At 43.6% G+C, this 15735-nt stretch overlaps 1 protein-coding gene across 1 annotated transcript in view; it reads right to left on the bottom strand.

Annotated features, from left to right (window-relative positions):
- LOC109921003 (adhesion G protein-coupled receptor E1-like) overlaps window positions 1-15735 on the bottom strand; it is a 70474-nt gene that overhangs the window by 23593 nt on the left and 31146 nt on the right. Inside the window, 6 exon segments of the mRNA XM_048617827.1 lie at window positions 1275-1387; window positions 2948-3037; window positions 4083-4214; window positions 7229-7363; window positions 7837-7971; window positions 13972-14049. Of these exon segments, the coding sequence (XP_048473784.1) occupies window positions 1275-1387; window positions 2948-3037; window positions 4083-4214; window positions 7229-7363; window positions 7837-7971; window positions 13972-14049 (683 nt within the window).

Genomic DNA, 15735 nt, shown 5'->3' with positions numbered 1-15735 from the left:
CCAGAATGGAGCTCAGCGTCAATCCCATTGCTGTGGGTCTGCAATCACATGTAACCCGTACTGTTTTACCACTAGCACACATCACTCAGATCCTGCCCAATTTACAGTCTGTGATTTGAACGCTCCTACCTTTACAATGGTCATGTTTGCACCAGCTTCATACATAGGTTAGTCCACTATTGCAGGGAAGTCTTATGGGTCCCTACAAGCTAAAGCCAAAGTTTTGGGAGACAGGAAGGGAAGTGATGTTATGGTTAAAACCAAATCGTCCCTGCTTTTATTTAATGGTGGAAGAGGTCCAATGGGTTGAATGGCTCTCTCCTGTTTCTATATTTTTATGATCTCATGGAAATGATGAAGAAAGGTAGAAAAGCTGATGTATATGGTATTCCAGAGCTTGGGGCCCTGGGAGCAGAAAGTGATGATGGTGCCATTGAGCTCAGAAATGCACAAGAGGCCAGAAACTGAGCAACACAAACACCTTGGAGAGTTGGGGCGATGGAGGCTCCAGGGATAGGGACGCCTCTCTCGATTCCTCTTAGTCCTGCTCAAGCTTTTCCTCTAATATAAAGATTATATCTACGTATGTGACATTCATTGTCTACCATCAAATGGCTGTCGAGAAAAGAGACCTCTTTGTAAGGGAGTTTGCAAAGTCCCAAGTGAACTCAAGCACCTTTGCCTGACAGGTCAAGCAAATAACTCACCCCTGCTTGCTACAGGCTTAAACTGAAGTCAGGTGCAATCCCAGCACAAAGAGAGAGCTGGGGTTTAAACCCATGTTATCCATTTTTTAGTACACATGTAAGTCTGGTGTATCAGATTAACTCACCAAAATCTAGTCCTTTGTGTGAATTGTTCACCAGCTGTGTTTAATTACATGCTGATGGAAGGCATTAACTGGGATCTCAATTGAGTCCAAATAAAAAGACATTCAAGGGCCTTCTTGGAGTGGCAGTGTTGCTATCCCTAGACTGAAGAAGCCTCTGTTCAAGTCCCGCCTGCTCCAGAGGTGCGTAACAACATCTCTGAACAGGTTGATTCGGAAAACTTGGCTAATTAAAAAAAAAATCACAAGACATTCACTGAAACTGCAGGTGGTTGAGTTTGGAGGCACATGCTTGTACTGTTTCACTCTGTAAATAAATGTAGGTCTATGGTAAGATTGGCTCTGGTATCATTCTTCACTGACTGGCTTTGCAGAGTAGAACACTCTGCACCAGAACCATGTCACTTTTGGAGAAAATAAAAACACTGGGCCTATAATTCCTTACCTGGATATCATATGTGACGCTGAAATTCTGACAGACTTTGTCAAGTAATTGGTGAACTGATTCTATTACGAAGCAAGATCCATTACCCACAGAGTTTGGCGAGACAGTGGAACAAGACAATAGTTAAAAAGCACCCCTTCTCATTGACAACCATCACTGGACAAGCCAACCTGGAAAATCCACAAAAGCAACAGTCCCAAGAGCAAAAGCCTGGAGAATAAACTTTGTATCGTCTGGAAATAAGGAACATGACATTGCTGGTGTCGCTCGTGGTGACACTGGGATTGTACCAGACAGTGACATCTGCTTCTATCCCACTGGAGTTCACAGCATCAGTATCGGGGAACCTTGTTGGCATGGACCTTCGTGTATTTAAAATTGTTTTATAACTAATTTTTTAAAAATGTATCAGTTCATGGGATATGGGTGTGACTGGTTAGGCCAGTATTTATTAGTCGTTGCCCATACCTAATTGCTCTCTAGAAGGTGATGGTGAACTTCCTTCTTGAATTCTTGCTGTCCATCTTGTGTAGGGGAAACCTGGAGTGCTCTTCATGGGGGAGGGGTGTGGGGAGTTCCAGGATTTGGAATCAGTTACAGCAAGGGAACGGTGATATAATTCCAAGTCAGGATGGTGTATGGCCTGGAGATTGCTGATGTTCTCAGGCATCAGCTACCCTTGTCCTAGAGGTGACAATTTTCCCAGGTGCTGCCATGGGAGCCTTGGTGAGTTGCTGCAGTGCATCTTGTTAATAGGATCCTGTACTCCCACTGTGCGTCACTGGTGGAGGAAGAGAACGTTGAAGGTGGTGGATGGGGGCCAATCATGTAGGCTGCTTTATCCTGAATGGTATCCAGCTTCTTGAGTGCTGTTGGAGAGACACTCATCCAGACACTCATTCCACCACACACCTGACTTGTGTCTTGTTGATGGTGTGCAGGATTTGGACAGTCAGCAGATGAGTTACTCACTGCAGGATTGACCTGCTTTGGTAGCCCCTGTTCTTATACTGCTGGTCCAATTCAATTTTTGGTCAATGGTAACCCCTAGGACATTGATAGTGCGGGATTCAGTGGTGGTAATGCCATGGAACATCAAGAGATGACTTAGACATTACTGGAAGCTCCCATGTGCTTTCTCCACTGAAGTACCACTGTTATCTTGGTTCTATCCAAGGAGGCACATGGGATCTGTGTTTAACATCTCATTTGAAAGCCTCGAGTATGGTCAAGAAAATATGAACCTGCCTGGGGACAGAGTGGCTTCCCAAGACCTTGTCCAACGAATGAGGTGGGGGATCAGATTGTGGGGATGAACATGGAGATGATAAATTTTCAGTGATCGAGTTGTCCATATCAGAGCAGGGGAGAAGCTTCCAAATGAGGACTCTTTTAACAATGTCTAAGGTGATATATTTGAACATTCTGTTGCTCGATAACAGTGAAGTGCTGGTTTGCTGAGAAAGTAACTGCTGATTTTTAAAACATTATTTTCTCTTTTTCGACATTTTCAAACTGCAATCATTACCTGTGACCATTATAATCATCCTGTAACATTTCAAATACACGCTGATGTTAAACCAAAAATTGTGAGTACAAAGAAGTGAACCCCATTAAACATCAGGATCGTTTCAGTGTGTCAGTTTGAGAATGGAACAATACGGGTCACATACCGGTTTGAGGGTTTGTGAATGCTTCCCCACCACACAGTGTGAGGGTGGAATTGTTTGGTTTTTCTGGGTTGGGACAGTTGAGAGGTTGCACTGTAAAAATTAGAGTAGTTAAGAGATCTTTCAACATTAATGCCCAGTTCAAAACCCTGCCATCTTCCTACTCCAGATTTCTGATGACCATCTGAATGGGCAGATGGGGCCCAGTTTTGACATCTCATCTGAAGGATGCTCCTCCAACAATGCAGCATTCCCTCAGCACAGCACTGGGGTTTGGTGGGAGTGTGGTGGGGAGAAACAGCTTAAGTTACACTCTCAAATCTTGGCATGGTGTTTCATACCAACACCCTTCTGACCCAGAATGGTAATAACTGAGCTAAACTGACATACACAATACTAACAAGCTTGCTGAGAGGTCAGTCCAAATTATAGGTGAATGAAGATCAGGTTTTAGGCATCCTTTAGGCCCTGTAATTCTGTCAAAGAGGGGCTTAGCACATGTGGGAAGAATCCATGAATAGAATTTCCTCCCCAGAATCTGAAATAACTGCACAGAGGCCTGTGTCGTGTCACCAAGTCACCCATTATTTACATGTGCACAGTACACTGGCTGTGACCAGCCAGCTCACAGTCAGTCCCTCAAGTGAAGAGATTCTGAATTGCCTATTTCTTTTGGTCATCCAGAGCTCCCTAATTGGCCCAGATTAACAAACCCAATCTAGGATTTTGTCAATGAGTTCCACTTGAGTCCAATCACTGCAGGGTCGATCTTGTGATTCTTGGCAATTAGCAACTAAAGATGAATTCAATTTAATTTCAGCTCCACAAGCTTTCTGATATCCTAAAGTTTCTACCATTGCCTTTTCCGGCCCTGTCTTCCCTGGAACTGACCTCACAGTCATAGTCAGTTCCCCAAAATTCCTCAGGAGATGCCAGAAGGTGACCTCAGGCCCAATTTCCTCGGCCTCAGGTATCCAAGGTCCATCAGGAGTCTCGGCCTCGAAATGGGCCCAGCCTAATTTCAACCCCCATATATGTAGCCTGACAACCACACCCCCCTCCCCGCAAGAAGCCTACCCAAACCTCCAGTGCCAATAATCATTTCCATGTAGCTCTGCGCATTAATCATTGCCTTTACCTGTGCAGGTCTTTCCTGTCTGTACTGGAACTGGCTGAAATCCTGCCCAACAGATACAGTGGTAACTCCCAAAGGAGTTATGACAGGTTGCATTCCTGCCACACACATCTTCATCCTCACACTCGTCCACATCTGCAGTGAAGAGGGAAAGAGATCACAGCAACTGCTCCAGAGCTCGACTGAACAAACTTGGACAACACAGACTCCCACTTGAATAAAGCCTGGTAACTTGGTGTTAATAATCTACATTACACAGAATTTGCAGCATGGAAAAAGACCATTCAGTCCATTAGATGGATGGTGGTCTTGATGCTCCACCTAACAGCCTCCTCCAACACTGTCTCACCGCATCAACATATCTGTCTATTCCTTTCTCCCTCATGTACTCATCTACCTCATGTATTGATGCTCAACTACTCCATGCTGCAGCAAGTTCCATATTTTAACAACTCTTTGGCTAACATGGTTTATCCTCAATTCTTCACAAAGTCTCTGAGTAGCTATTAAATATATACATCCTCTAGGTTTGAACTGACCCCCAGCCTGAGTTAGATTCTGACCCAGCAACACTGAAGGAACGGCAAGATATTTCAAATTAGGATGGTGTACAGCTCAGAGGGTAAGTTGAAAGCAGTAGATTTCAGTTTAATTGTATTTCTTTGCATACATTATCTGGGATTCACTTGTGCCATTTCATACAAGAACAGATTAGAGGAATGGAGGTGCATGCTTGTAAAGTGTGTCTCTATAAATAAATGCCGTTAAAAGTGTGCAAAAAGTGGCTCCGGTTCTATAATCAATCACAACTTTCTGGAAAATTGCAGTAGTAATTTCAACAGTCTGATGTTCTTGTTCATCTGGGTATTGGAGATGTGTTTAAATGAGCAGCTGCAGTGCATTTTGTAGATAGTGCACATGGCACTGATGGTGGGCGGATGGTGGAAGCATGAATACTTAAGATTTTATCTGTGGGATTGATAACCAAAGTGCTAGATACTGCACTTATGCTATGGTGCTTTAATGGAACAATTGGACCGCTGTAGGCGAGTGCATTCTGTCTTGATCACACATTTTCACCTCTCATCATGCAAACGTTCTCCCTTTTGGGGAATAATCAGGAAGGTTTCAAAGGATTAGCAAGCTAATCATTAACTTCTATGAGCTTCCAAACTTCAATGTGTAGGCCCAAATTACTGAACTTCTCATCATGGATCAACCACTCCTCTCAGGAGGCACCCAGTGAAATTCCAGTGTTTCGTATTCAAGGCAAGTACATCCTTCATCACAAAGGGCACCAAACCATTAGCCAGGACTATTAAAGATCATGCAACAGAGGCAGCTGGTTGGAGTTCAGATGCAGATCAACCATGATCTCATTGAAATAGGCTGATGTTTCTGGGGCTGAATGGTCTTCTCCTCTGCCTACAGGCAGCCTATTCTTTAGAACCCACAGAGCTCAGCATTTTGGCCCTGGATCCAGACTCAGATTCTAACGGAGGCAACAAGAGTTTGGCTGATTCCAGTGGACAACGCTTATAACGAGGGCTGTGGTCAGGAGTGCACCAAGTTTAGAAATGGTCTCTGAGCCTTTCGGCTGCGACCTGGGATATTTGGATCCTGGAACCATTCTCCAGTCCCTCACTGGCACTACATGCACAAGTTTGGGCCCCGTGGAAACTACAGACCCTCAGAAATCCTATAATAATGATCACATCCAACCTCTGCTTCAAAATGTCCATCCTTGCACAACAACATTTTGTTTCCTGGTGTCCTTAATATCTTTAGAATACATTAAGAAAATCGAGAGGCGTGAATAGGATGGATAGTTGGAGTCTTTCTCCCAGGGTACAATTGTCAATTATGAGGGGACATAGATTTAAGGGAAGTGTTTCAAGCAGATGTGAGAGGCAGGTTATTTAAACAGAGGGTGGTATGTGCCTGGAATGGGCTCCCAGAGGAGGTGGTGGAGACGCATACAAGAGAAAAGTTAAAGAGGCATCTTGACAGATGTCTGAATATGCAGGAAATACAGTGATAAGGACCATGAAGAGGCAAAAAGCTTTTATATGAGACAGGCATCATGAGTGCGTGCAGTCTTGGAGGGTGAAAGGACCTATCCCTGAGCTGCACTATTATTCTTAATTATTCCTCCGATTTTACTCCTGGATTTGACTTGGATGTTAGTCTCTAAATCCTTTGGAGTCCAGGACCATCCGTGAGAACTGACAACCTTATCACAAACAAGAGATTAGTGACCCATTGAATCGCTCTGAAGATCATCCTCCTTACCTTTACAAGTTGTTGCATTGCCGGAGCTCCCAGGAATGGAGGTAAACCCTTTACCACAGTAACACTCATAGCTCCCATTCAAGTTGCGACATATTGCGGATGGATCACACGGTGACGATGCACACTCATCGATATCTGTGTAAAACAGTCATGTTCGTTAATGCCTGGAACACTGTTTTGCTCAAATTAGAACCAAAGATATAGAAGCATGGGCTTGCCACTCGGACCTTCAAGACTACTCCACTATTCAATAGCTGACCGTATTATGGCCTTCACTCCACTTTCCTGTCTGTTCCTCATCATCCTCAACTCTTTTGTTAATCAAAACTCCATTGTATGTGCCTTGAATTTCGAAACATAGGGAATAAGAGCAGGAGTAGGCCATTCAGCCCTTCAAGCCTGCTCCACCATTCAATATGATCACCGCATTTCATCTACGCGCAGGCCTTGGAGAGCTATGCGGCCTTTAAGAAAATTAGGGGCACGCTGTGCAGGAACTTCTGAATGCTCTGCCAGAGGAGGCGGTGGAGGCAGATACAACAGCAACGTTTTGAGCCATCTTGACAGATACAAGAGTACGCAGGGAATGGAGTGATTCAGACCACGTCGACTAAACAGGTTATTAGCTAAGAAAGGTATTGTGTGTCTACGTAATCAGTGTGGGCCAAAGGCCCTATTCTTGAGCTGTGCTGTTGTTTGTTTTCTTCATTATCCCTCCGATTCTTCTCCCGGATTCAACTTGGCCATTAGTCTCTAATTCCTTTGGAGTGCAGGACCATATGGGAGAAACGGCAACCCTATCACAAACAAGAGATTAGTGACCCCCACTTAATTGCTCGTAAGATTATCCTCCTTACCTTTACAAGTTGTTGCATTGCCGGAGCTCCCAGGAATGGGGGTAAACCCTTTACCACAGTAACACTCATAGCTCCCATTCAGATTGCGACATAATGAGGATGGATCACACGGTGACGTTTTACACTCATCGATATCTGTGTAAAACAGTGATGTTTGTTAATGGCAGTATCACTATCTCACTTGAATTAGAACCTAAGATATAGAAGCATGAGCAGGCCACTCGGCCCCTCAAGTCTGCTCTACCATTCAATAGCTGACCTGTATATAGCCTTCACTCCACTTTCCTGTGTGTTCCTTATAACCCTCAACTCTTTTGTCGATCGAAAATCCATCTCACATGCCTTGAATATAGAAACATAAAGAATAGCAGCAGGAGTAGGCCATTCGGCCCTTCGAGTATGTTCTATCATTCAATATGATCATGGCTGATCATCCTACTCCTTCTATGCACAGGCCTTTGAGAGCCATGCAGCCATTAAGAAAATTATGGCACATCCCATGCAGGAAGTTCTCAACACACTGACAGAGGAGGTGGATAAAACAGCAACGTTTTGAGGCATCTTTGTGGATACATGAATTTAATTATTTGTAAGATTATCCTCCTTACCTTCACAAGTTGTTGCATTGCCGGAGCTCCCAGGAATGGGGTTAAACCCTTTACCACAGAAACACTCATAGCTCCCATTCAAGTTGCGACATGTTGTGGATGGATCACACGGTGATGATTTACACTCATTGATATCTGTGTAAACAGTGATGTTCGTTAACGGCTGGATCACTATTTTGCTCTAATTATAACCTAAGAAACAGGAGCATGAGCAGATTATTTGGTCCCTCAAGCCTGCCCCACTATTCAATAGCTGACCAGATTATGGCATTCACTCCACTTTTCTGTATGTTCCTCATGACCCTCAATTCTTTTGTCAATCGGAAATCCATCTCATACTCTTTGAATATAGAAACATAGGGAATTGGAGCAGGGATTTAAAAAGTCATCTTTGTAAGTGCAGTCTTGATGAGCCAAAGGGCTTCTTCTTGTGCTGTACTATATTTTCTTCCTTTTTTTTATTATCCCTTCAATTTTTCTAATGGATTTGATTTGGAGATCAGTTTCTAATTCCTTTGGAGTCCAGGACCATCCTGGAGAACTGACAAGCTTATCACAAACAAGAAATAAAAGCCCCAATTAATCGCGCGTTAAGATTATCCTCCTTACCTTTACAAGTTGTTGCATTGCCGGAGCTCCCAGGAATGGGGGTAAACCCTTTACCACAGTAACACTTATAGCTCCCAATTAAGTTGCGACATGTTGTGGATGGATCACACGGTGACGATTTACACTCATCGATATCTGTGTAAAACAGTGATGTTTGTTAATGGCTGGATCACCATTTTGTTCAAATTAGAACCTAAGATTTAAGAGCATGAGCAGACACCCCAGCTCTTTGACTATGCTCTCTTATTCAATATGATCATGGCTGATCATCTGACTGGCTCCTTTGCACACAGGTCATTCTGTGCAGACATTATGATAATTAGGGGCACGAATGTAGGAACTTCTGAATGCATTGCCAGAGGAGGTGGTGGAGGTGAATACAACAGCAACTTTTTGAGGCATTTTGAGAGATACAAGAATAGGTAGGGAAAAGAGAGATACGGACCATGTAGAGACTAAAGGCTTTTAGTTTAAAAAGGCATCAAACTGTCTGCGCAATCTTGGTGGGCTGAAGGACCTGTACTTGTGCTGCGCTGTTGTTTGCTCCGTGTTTTCTTAATTATTCCTTCAATTTCTCCCCTGGGTCGGACTTGGACATTCGTTTCTAAATTTTTTGGTGTCTAGGACCATCCTGGAGAACTGACAACCTTCTTACAAACAAGAGATTAGTGCTCCCATTCAGTCGCTCATAATATTATCCTCCTTACCTTTACAAATTGTTGCAATTCTGGAGCTCCTAGGAATGGGGGTAAACCCTTTACCACAGTAACACTCATAGCTCCCAAATAAGTTGCAACATATTGAGGATGGATCACATGGTGACGATTTACACTCATCGATATCTGTATAGACAGCAATGTTTGTTAATGCCTGGATCACAGTTTGATCAAATTAGAACCTAAGATATAGGAGCATGAGCAGGCCCTTGGCCCCTCAAGCCTGCCCCACCATTCAATAGCTGACCCAATTGTGGCATTCACTCCACTTTCCTGGCTGTTCCTCATGACCCTCAATTCTTTTCTCAAATGGAAATCTATCTTAGCCGCCTTGAATATAGAAACATAGAGAATAGGAATTGGTGGAGGTGGATAGATCAGTAACATTCTTAGCGAGTTTGATACATAAAAGAATATGCAGGGAATATGGACCATGTTGAGGCAAAAGGTCTTTGGTTGAGAAAGGCATCAATCTGTCTGCGCAGTCTAGGTAAGCCAAAAGGCCTGTTCTTGCACTGTACTATTGTTTGTTCCTTGTTTTCTTAATTATTCTTCTGATATGTCTTGCGAATTTCACTTGGACATAAGTCTCTAATTCCTTTGGAGTCCAGGACCATCGTGGAGAACTGACAACTTTCTTACAAACAAGAGATCAGTGCCCCTATTTGATTGCTTGTAAGATTATTCTCCTTACTTTTACAAATTGTCGCATTGCCAGAGTTCCCAGGAATGGGGTTAAACCCTTTACCCTTTGGCGGCAAAACAGCAGTTTTGTTTTGGTATTGAGACAACAAGTTTGAATTTAGCCAACTAACTTAAATCAAGCACCTAGGTGCAGAAAACCAATTGAATTTAAAACTGATGGTTTTGACAACCTGAAACCAATCATATTATAAGAAGTTGGTTTGTCATCGGGCGGGGGTTGGTATATAAGATGAGGATTTATGACACTTGGGTCGAGAGCCAACTGTCATCTGAGGGGACAGCAAGCCTGCCATCTGAGAAATAAGCCCTGAGTTCTCACAAGAAATCACTAAGCTCTCTAAGAAAGCACCATCTATCCGAAAAAGGTATCACGGCATTTTAGCTCAAAGTCCTCACTAAATTAATTACAGAGAAAAAAATCGCTGACGGCAGAATCATTGGAAGAAAGGTTTTTGTGGCAAAGCAGAGAAGGCACAGCATTCCAGAATACACAGTCTGTGCGAATTTGGAGTGATTAAGTTTTAATATATTGTTGTCTTTTAATTGGGTTTATATAAATGAGACTTGTGTTTATTTAAACAGCATCCCAGGAGAATTTAGGTCACTTAGGGAGTAGTTAGTATTCTGGGAGTGAATTGTTTAGCTTGTTAGTAATGCTGTTAATTTGTTCACTGTTAGGGTTAAATAAATAAATTGTTACTTGTAACTTATAAAGTGGATATCAGGGATTTTATTTCATTTAACCACTCTTTTAACAGGTTATAAAGGTGAGGCAAGCTTCTCTGGGTGTATTGCGTTTAATTATTAGAAGGGAACCTCTATTCCCCACAATAACAGATTGGGGCTTGTGTTTTGGTTTAATTATCAGAGGAGTTCGACCTTTCCCTTCTCTGCAACATCTCCATTAACCCTCCGATTTTTCTCCCGGATTTGATTCAGACATCAGTCTCTAATTGCTTTGGAGTCCTGACCACCCTGGAGAGTTGATAACCTTATCACAAACAATATATTGGTGCTCCCGTACAACTGCTTGTAAGATTATCCCCTTTACCTTTACAAGTTGTTCTAATGCCGAAACTCCCAGGAATGCAAGTAAGCCCTGTATCACAGTGACAGTCACAGCTCCCAATTAAGTTCAGACATGTTGCAGATGGATCACACAGTGATGATTCACACTCATTGATATCTGTGTCAACAGTGAAATTTGTTAATGGCTGGATCACTATTTTTCTTGAACTAAAACCTAAAGTATACAAGAATGAGCAGACCACTCGGCCTCTCAAGCCTGCTGCACCATTCAATAGCTGACCTGATAGTGGCCTTCACTCCACTTTACTGTCTGTTCCTCATAACCCTCAACTTTTTTGTCATGCGGAAATCCATTGCATGTGCCTTGAATATAGAAACATAGTGAACAGGAGCAGGAGTAGGCTATTCAGCCCTTCGAGTACCCTCTGTCATTCGATATGATCATGGCTGATCATCCTACTGCTTTCTGTGGACAGGCCTTTGAGAGCCATGAAGCCATTAAGAAAATTAGGGGGCACATCGTGCAGGAACTTCTGAACAAGGTCTGTCGCCGTTGACTTTGTAGGCAGTTTTGGTCTCCTTATCTGAAGAGGGATGTTGCGGTCAAGGAGGCAGTGCATTCATCTGATTCCTGCGATGGTGGGGCTGATATATGAGGAGAGATTATATCAGTTAGGATTACATTCACTGAAGTTCAGAACAATGAAGGGGCACCTCGTAGACAACTATAAACTTCTAACAGGATGAGACAGGGGAAGATACAGGAAAGATGTTCACAATTACGGGAGAGTCCAGAATCAGAAGTCACTGTTTAATGATATGGGGTAAACCATTTGGGACTGAGATGAGGAGATATCTCTTCACCCACAGAGTGGTGAGTCTCTGGAATTCGCTACCAGAGAAAGTGGTCAAGGCCAAAGTATTGTAGGATTTCAGAAAGGAGCTGGATATAGCACTTGAGGCTAAGGGGATCAAAGGATATGAAGGAAAAGCAAAAATAGGCAACTGAATTGGATGATCAGCCATGATCTTAATAAATTTTGAAACAGGCTGGAAGGGCTGAATGGCCTACTCCTGTTCCTGTTCTCTGTGTTTCTATGACTTGCCTGTGACCTGCTGATAACCATGACATGGTTCATTCCTTTGAGTCTGTGCTAAATAGCAAGGCCAGGCAGAAGTAGTATGAGCAAAATACTGCAAATGCTGGAAATTTGAAGAAAAAAATCAGAAAGTGCTGGAGAAACTCTGGCAACATCTGTGGAGAGAGAAACTGAATTAACGTTTCAAATCTGATATATACACAGAATATAGAACAGTATAGCACACGAACCGGCCCTCCAGCCATGGTGTTTTGCCGAACATAATGCCAAATTAAACTTATCCCTTCTGCCTGCCCTTTGTCCATATCCCTCCATTTCTTGCATATTCATGTGCTTATCTAAAAGTCTCTTAAACACCCCTATTGTATCTGTCTCCAGCACCACCCCTGGCAGCATGTTCCAAACTCCCACCACTCTCTGTGTGAAAAACTTGCCCCTCACATCTCCTTTGAACTTTCCCCCTTTCACGATAAATGCATGACCCATATTTAGACATTTCAGCTCTGGGAAAATGATTCTGACCGTCAACCCTATCTACACATCTCATAATTTTATAGACTTCTACCAAGTCTCCCCTCAACCTCCGCCACTTCATAGAAAATAACCCCAGTACTTCTAGCCTCTCCTTATAGTTCATACCCTGTAAGCCAGGCAGCTGCTGGTAAACCTCTTCTGCACTCTCCCCAAAGCGTCCACATCCTTCCACTAATGTGGCGACCAGAATTAGACACAATACCCTAAATGTGGCTTAACCAAAGTCTTATAAAGCTGCAATATGACATCCTGACTCTTGTACTCAATTCTCTGACCAATAAAGGCAAGCGCCATTTTACCACTGTATCTACTTGTTTGGCAACTTTCGGGGGAGCTATGGATTTGAACTCCAAGATCCCTCTGTACATCAATGCTGTTCAGGGTCCTCCCATTAACTGTATACTTTTTCTTAACATTTGATCTCCCAAAGTACAGCACCTCACACTTATATGGATTAAACTCCATCTGCCACTTCTCCACGCATATCTGCAACTGATCTATATCCTGCTGTATCCTTTGACAACCTTCTACGCTGTCCACAACTCCACCAATCTTTGTATTGTCTGCAAACTTACTAACTAACCCATCTACATTTTCATCCAAGTCATTTATATATATCACAAACTGTAAATGGATCCCTATGGAACACCATGGACCTCCAGCCTGAAAAACAACCTTCCACCAATACTCTCTGCCTTCTATGGGCAAACCTATTCTGAATCCATGCGGCCAAGTCATGTTAGATCCTATGCATACGACTCTTCATCAGATAAATTATGAGCCTGGTGTGTGGGGCTGAGGTGTAAAGCACAAAAAGACAAGATAACATAAGGCAGGGATTCTGTGAGCATCTAGATAAGGCTCGGAGTGAATGTGCACTATAACAGTGAGTAAAGAACCTGGGTATGGGTTTAAATATGGGTGTGGGTCTGGGTGTGGGTCTGGGTGTGCGTATAGGTGTGGGTCTGGGTGTGCGTATAGGTGTGGGTCTAGGTGTGGGTCTGGGTGTGCGTATAGGTGGGGGTCTGGGTATGGGTATGAGTTTAGGTATGTGTGTGGGTCTGGGTGTGGGTATGGGTTTAGGCATGGGTGTGGGTCTGGGTGTGCGTGTGGGTGTGGGTATGGGTGTGGGTGTGGGTCTGGGTATGGGTTTAGGTATGGGTGTGGGTATGGGTATGGGTGTGGGTCTGGGTATGGGTATGGGTTTAGGTATGGGTGTGTGTATGGGAGTGGGTCTGGGTATGGGTATGGGTTTAGGTATGGGTGTGGGTCTGGGTGTGCGTATGGGTGCGAGGCATGGTTGTGGGATATCCATCCATGCTGTAACATACAGACACTGCAGCTTCCTCTTAGTCTGGCCGAAAGGGTCAGAAACTGATGGGGAAAGACCTGAGCATTGTCTTCAATCATGCAACGGTCTCCTGATCTTGCTTAACACTTACCCGCACAATGATTATTTTGCTCGGCATAACCAGGCGGACATGTCTGAGCTGACCACAGCCTCCAAATGAAGCAGGCCACTAGGAGATAAACAATGAAGCATTTTAGAATTTTGTTCCTCAGTTGCCTCTCTTACTGTCCTGAAAAGGTTTACTCATTCTCCAATCCTTCACCCATTCCCCATGCACAGGTCCATCAACGTTTCAACCAGCAGGAGCTGAGGATGGATCTGGGTTTGGTTGGAAAGACCACAATGTCTGAGTTTGATACATGTGCATCAGCCCAGACTGGGCACAGTTGTCCTGTCCCTTTCCCTGAGAGCCGTTGTGATACCAGTTGGCTTTGTACAACAATCCAGAAACTTCCATGTGGACATTTTACCTGAAGCTAAATGACAAATTAAGAGACATAATGAGGTCAGTTTCACAAATTACAAGATTTGAGTCCACCAAGTGACCTGGCTGATAAAACCCAATTGGCCTTGATTTTAATCCAGCCCTCCATTGGGCACGGAAGAGTCAGGTGAGTGGTTAATACCTTAAATATCAACCTCCCACCCATTGTGTCGCCAGGCGATGTAATATTAATAGTGGCAATTCAGGCTGTGGACAAGACTCCCGTTAAAAGCGAGCAGGGACCTGCTTAGTACACAGTCACATCCATCATGCCAGCCAGTAATGTATTTCAGATGTACAGTGGGATTTGGATCGAGTTTATCCAAACTCATTTCACACACAGGGGCTAGAACACAGAACGCAGTATATGTGGGCTGACTTCGCACCCTGCTCTCTGAGGTAAAGGAACAGTGTCACATGCCTCCTAACCTCAAGTTCTCTGGTTTAGACGTATGTGAAAATGATCAAAGAGATTAGCATGAATTCCACAAAGCTGAGGAACATTACACTGCTCTGTTCCAATAATAAGGGGTAAGCCATTCAGGACTGAGATGAGGAAGTATTTCTTCACTCAGAGAGTTGTGAACTTGTGGAATTCTCTACCACAGAACGCTGTTGGGGCTTGGTCATTACATACATTCAAGAGGGAGCTGGACGTTCCCTTGCAACTGGAGGGACAAGGGGTGTGGAGATCAAGTGGGAGTGGGGCACTGAAACTGCATGATCAGCCATGATCATATTGGATGGTAGTGCACTCTCGAAGGGCCAAATGGCCTACTCCTGCACCTATTTTCTCTGTTTCTAATAATCATATCTCCAGCAATGGCTATAATGGATTGTGTGACTTCCTCTGCTCACATTACTATGAGAGATTGCCATGTCTGTGTTTAACTGCTGCTGGTTGTAATCTTTGCTGTCTTGTCAGCATTATACTGGGCAGATTTTGCTCAAATTTCACTGAATTACATTGGAATTCACCGCACAGAAATACGCTGTTCAGCCTAAACATTCCTTGGAACATGCTTTGTTCCAGTCCTGTTCTGGGTGCCACGCACAACTGTTTCTCCTGTACATCAATGATATCATTGGTGCTGCTTCCCTCTCTCATCCTCAAGAGGAAAAGTTTATTGATTTCATTTTATTGATTTCCACCCCAATCTCACTTTCACCTGGTCCATCTCTGAATTCTCCCTTCACTAGCTCAACATCTGTATCCATTTCTGGGGATAACCTGGCCACCAAAATCCACCAATTCTCACAGTTTCCATGACTATACATCCTCACACCCTGCTTCTTGTAAAGACTATTCCTTTTTCCCATTTCGTCCGTCTCCACCGCATCTGGTCTGATGATACGAACGTTGACAAAAAA

The sequence above is a fragment of the Rhincodon typus genome, chromosome 38, assembly GCF_021869965.1.
Source record: "Rhincodon typus isolate 14 chromosome 38, sRhiTyp1.1, whole genome shotgun sequence".
Taxonomy (NCBI): Eukaryota; Metazoa; Chordata; class Chondrichthyes; order Orectolobiformes; family Rhincodontidae; genus Rhincodon; species Rhincodon typus.
This window is presented reverse-complemented; position numbering and strand designations above follow the sequence as displayed.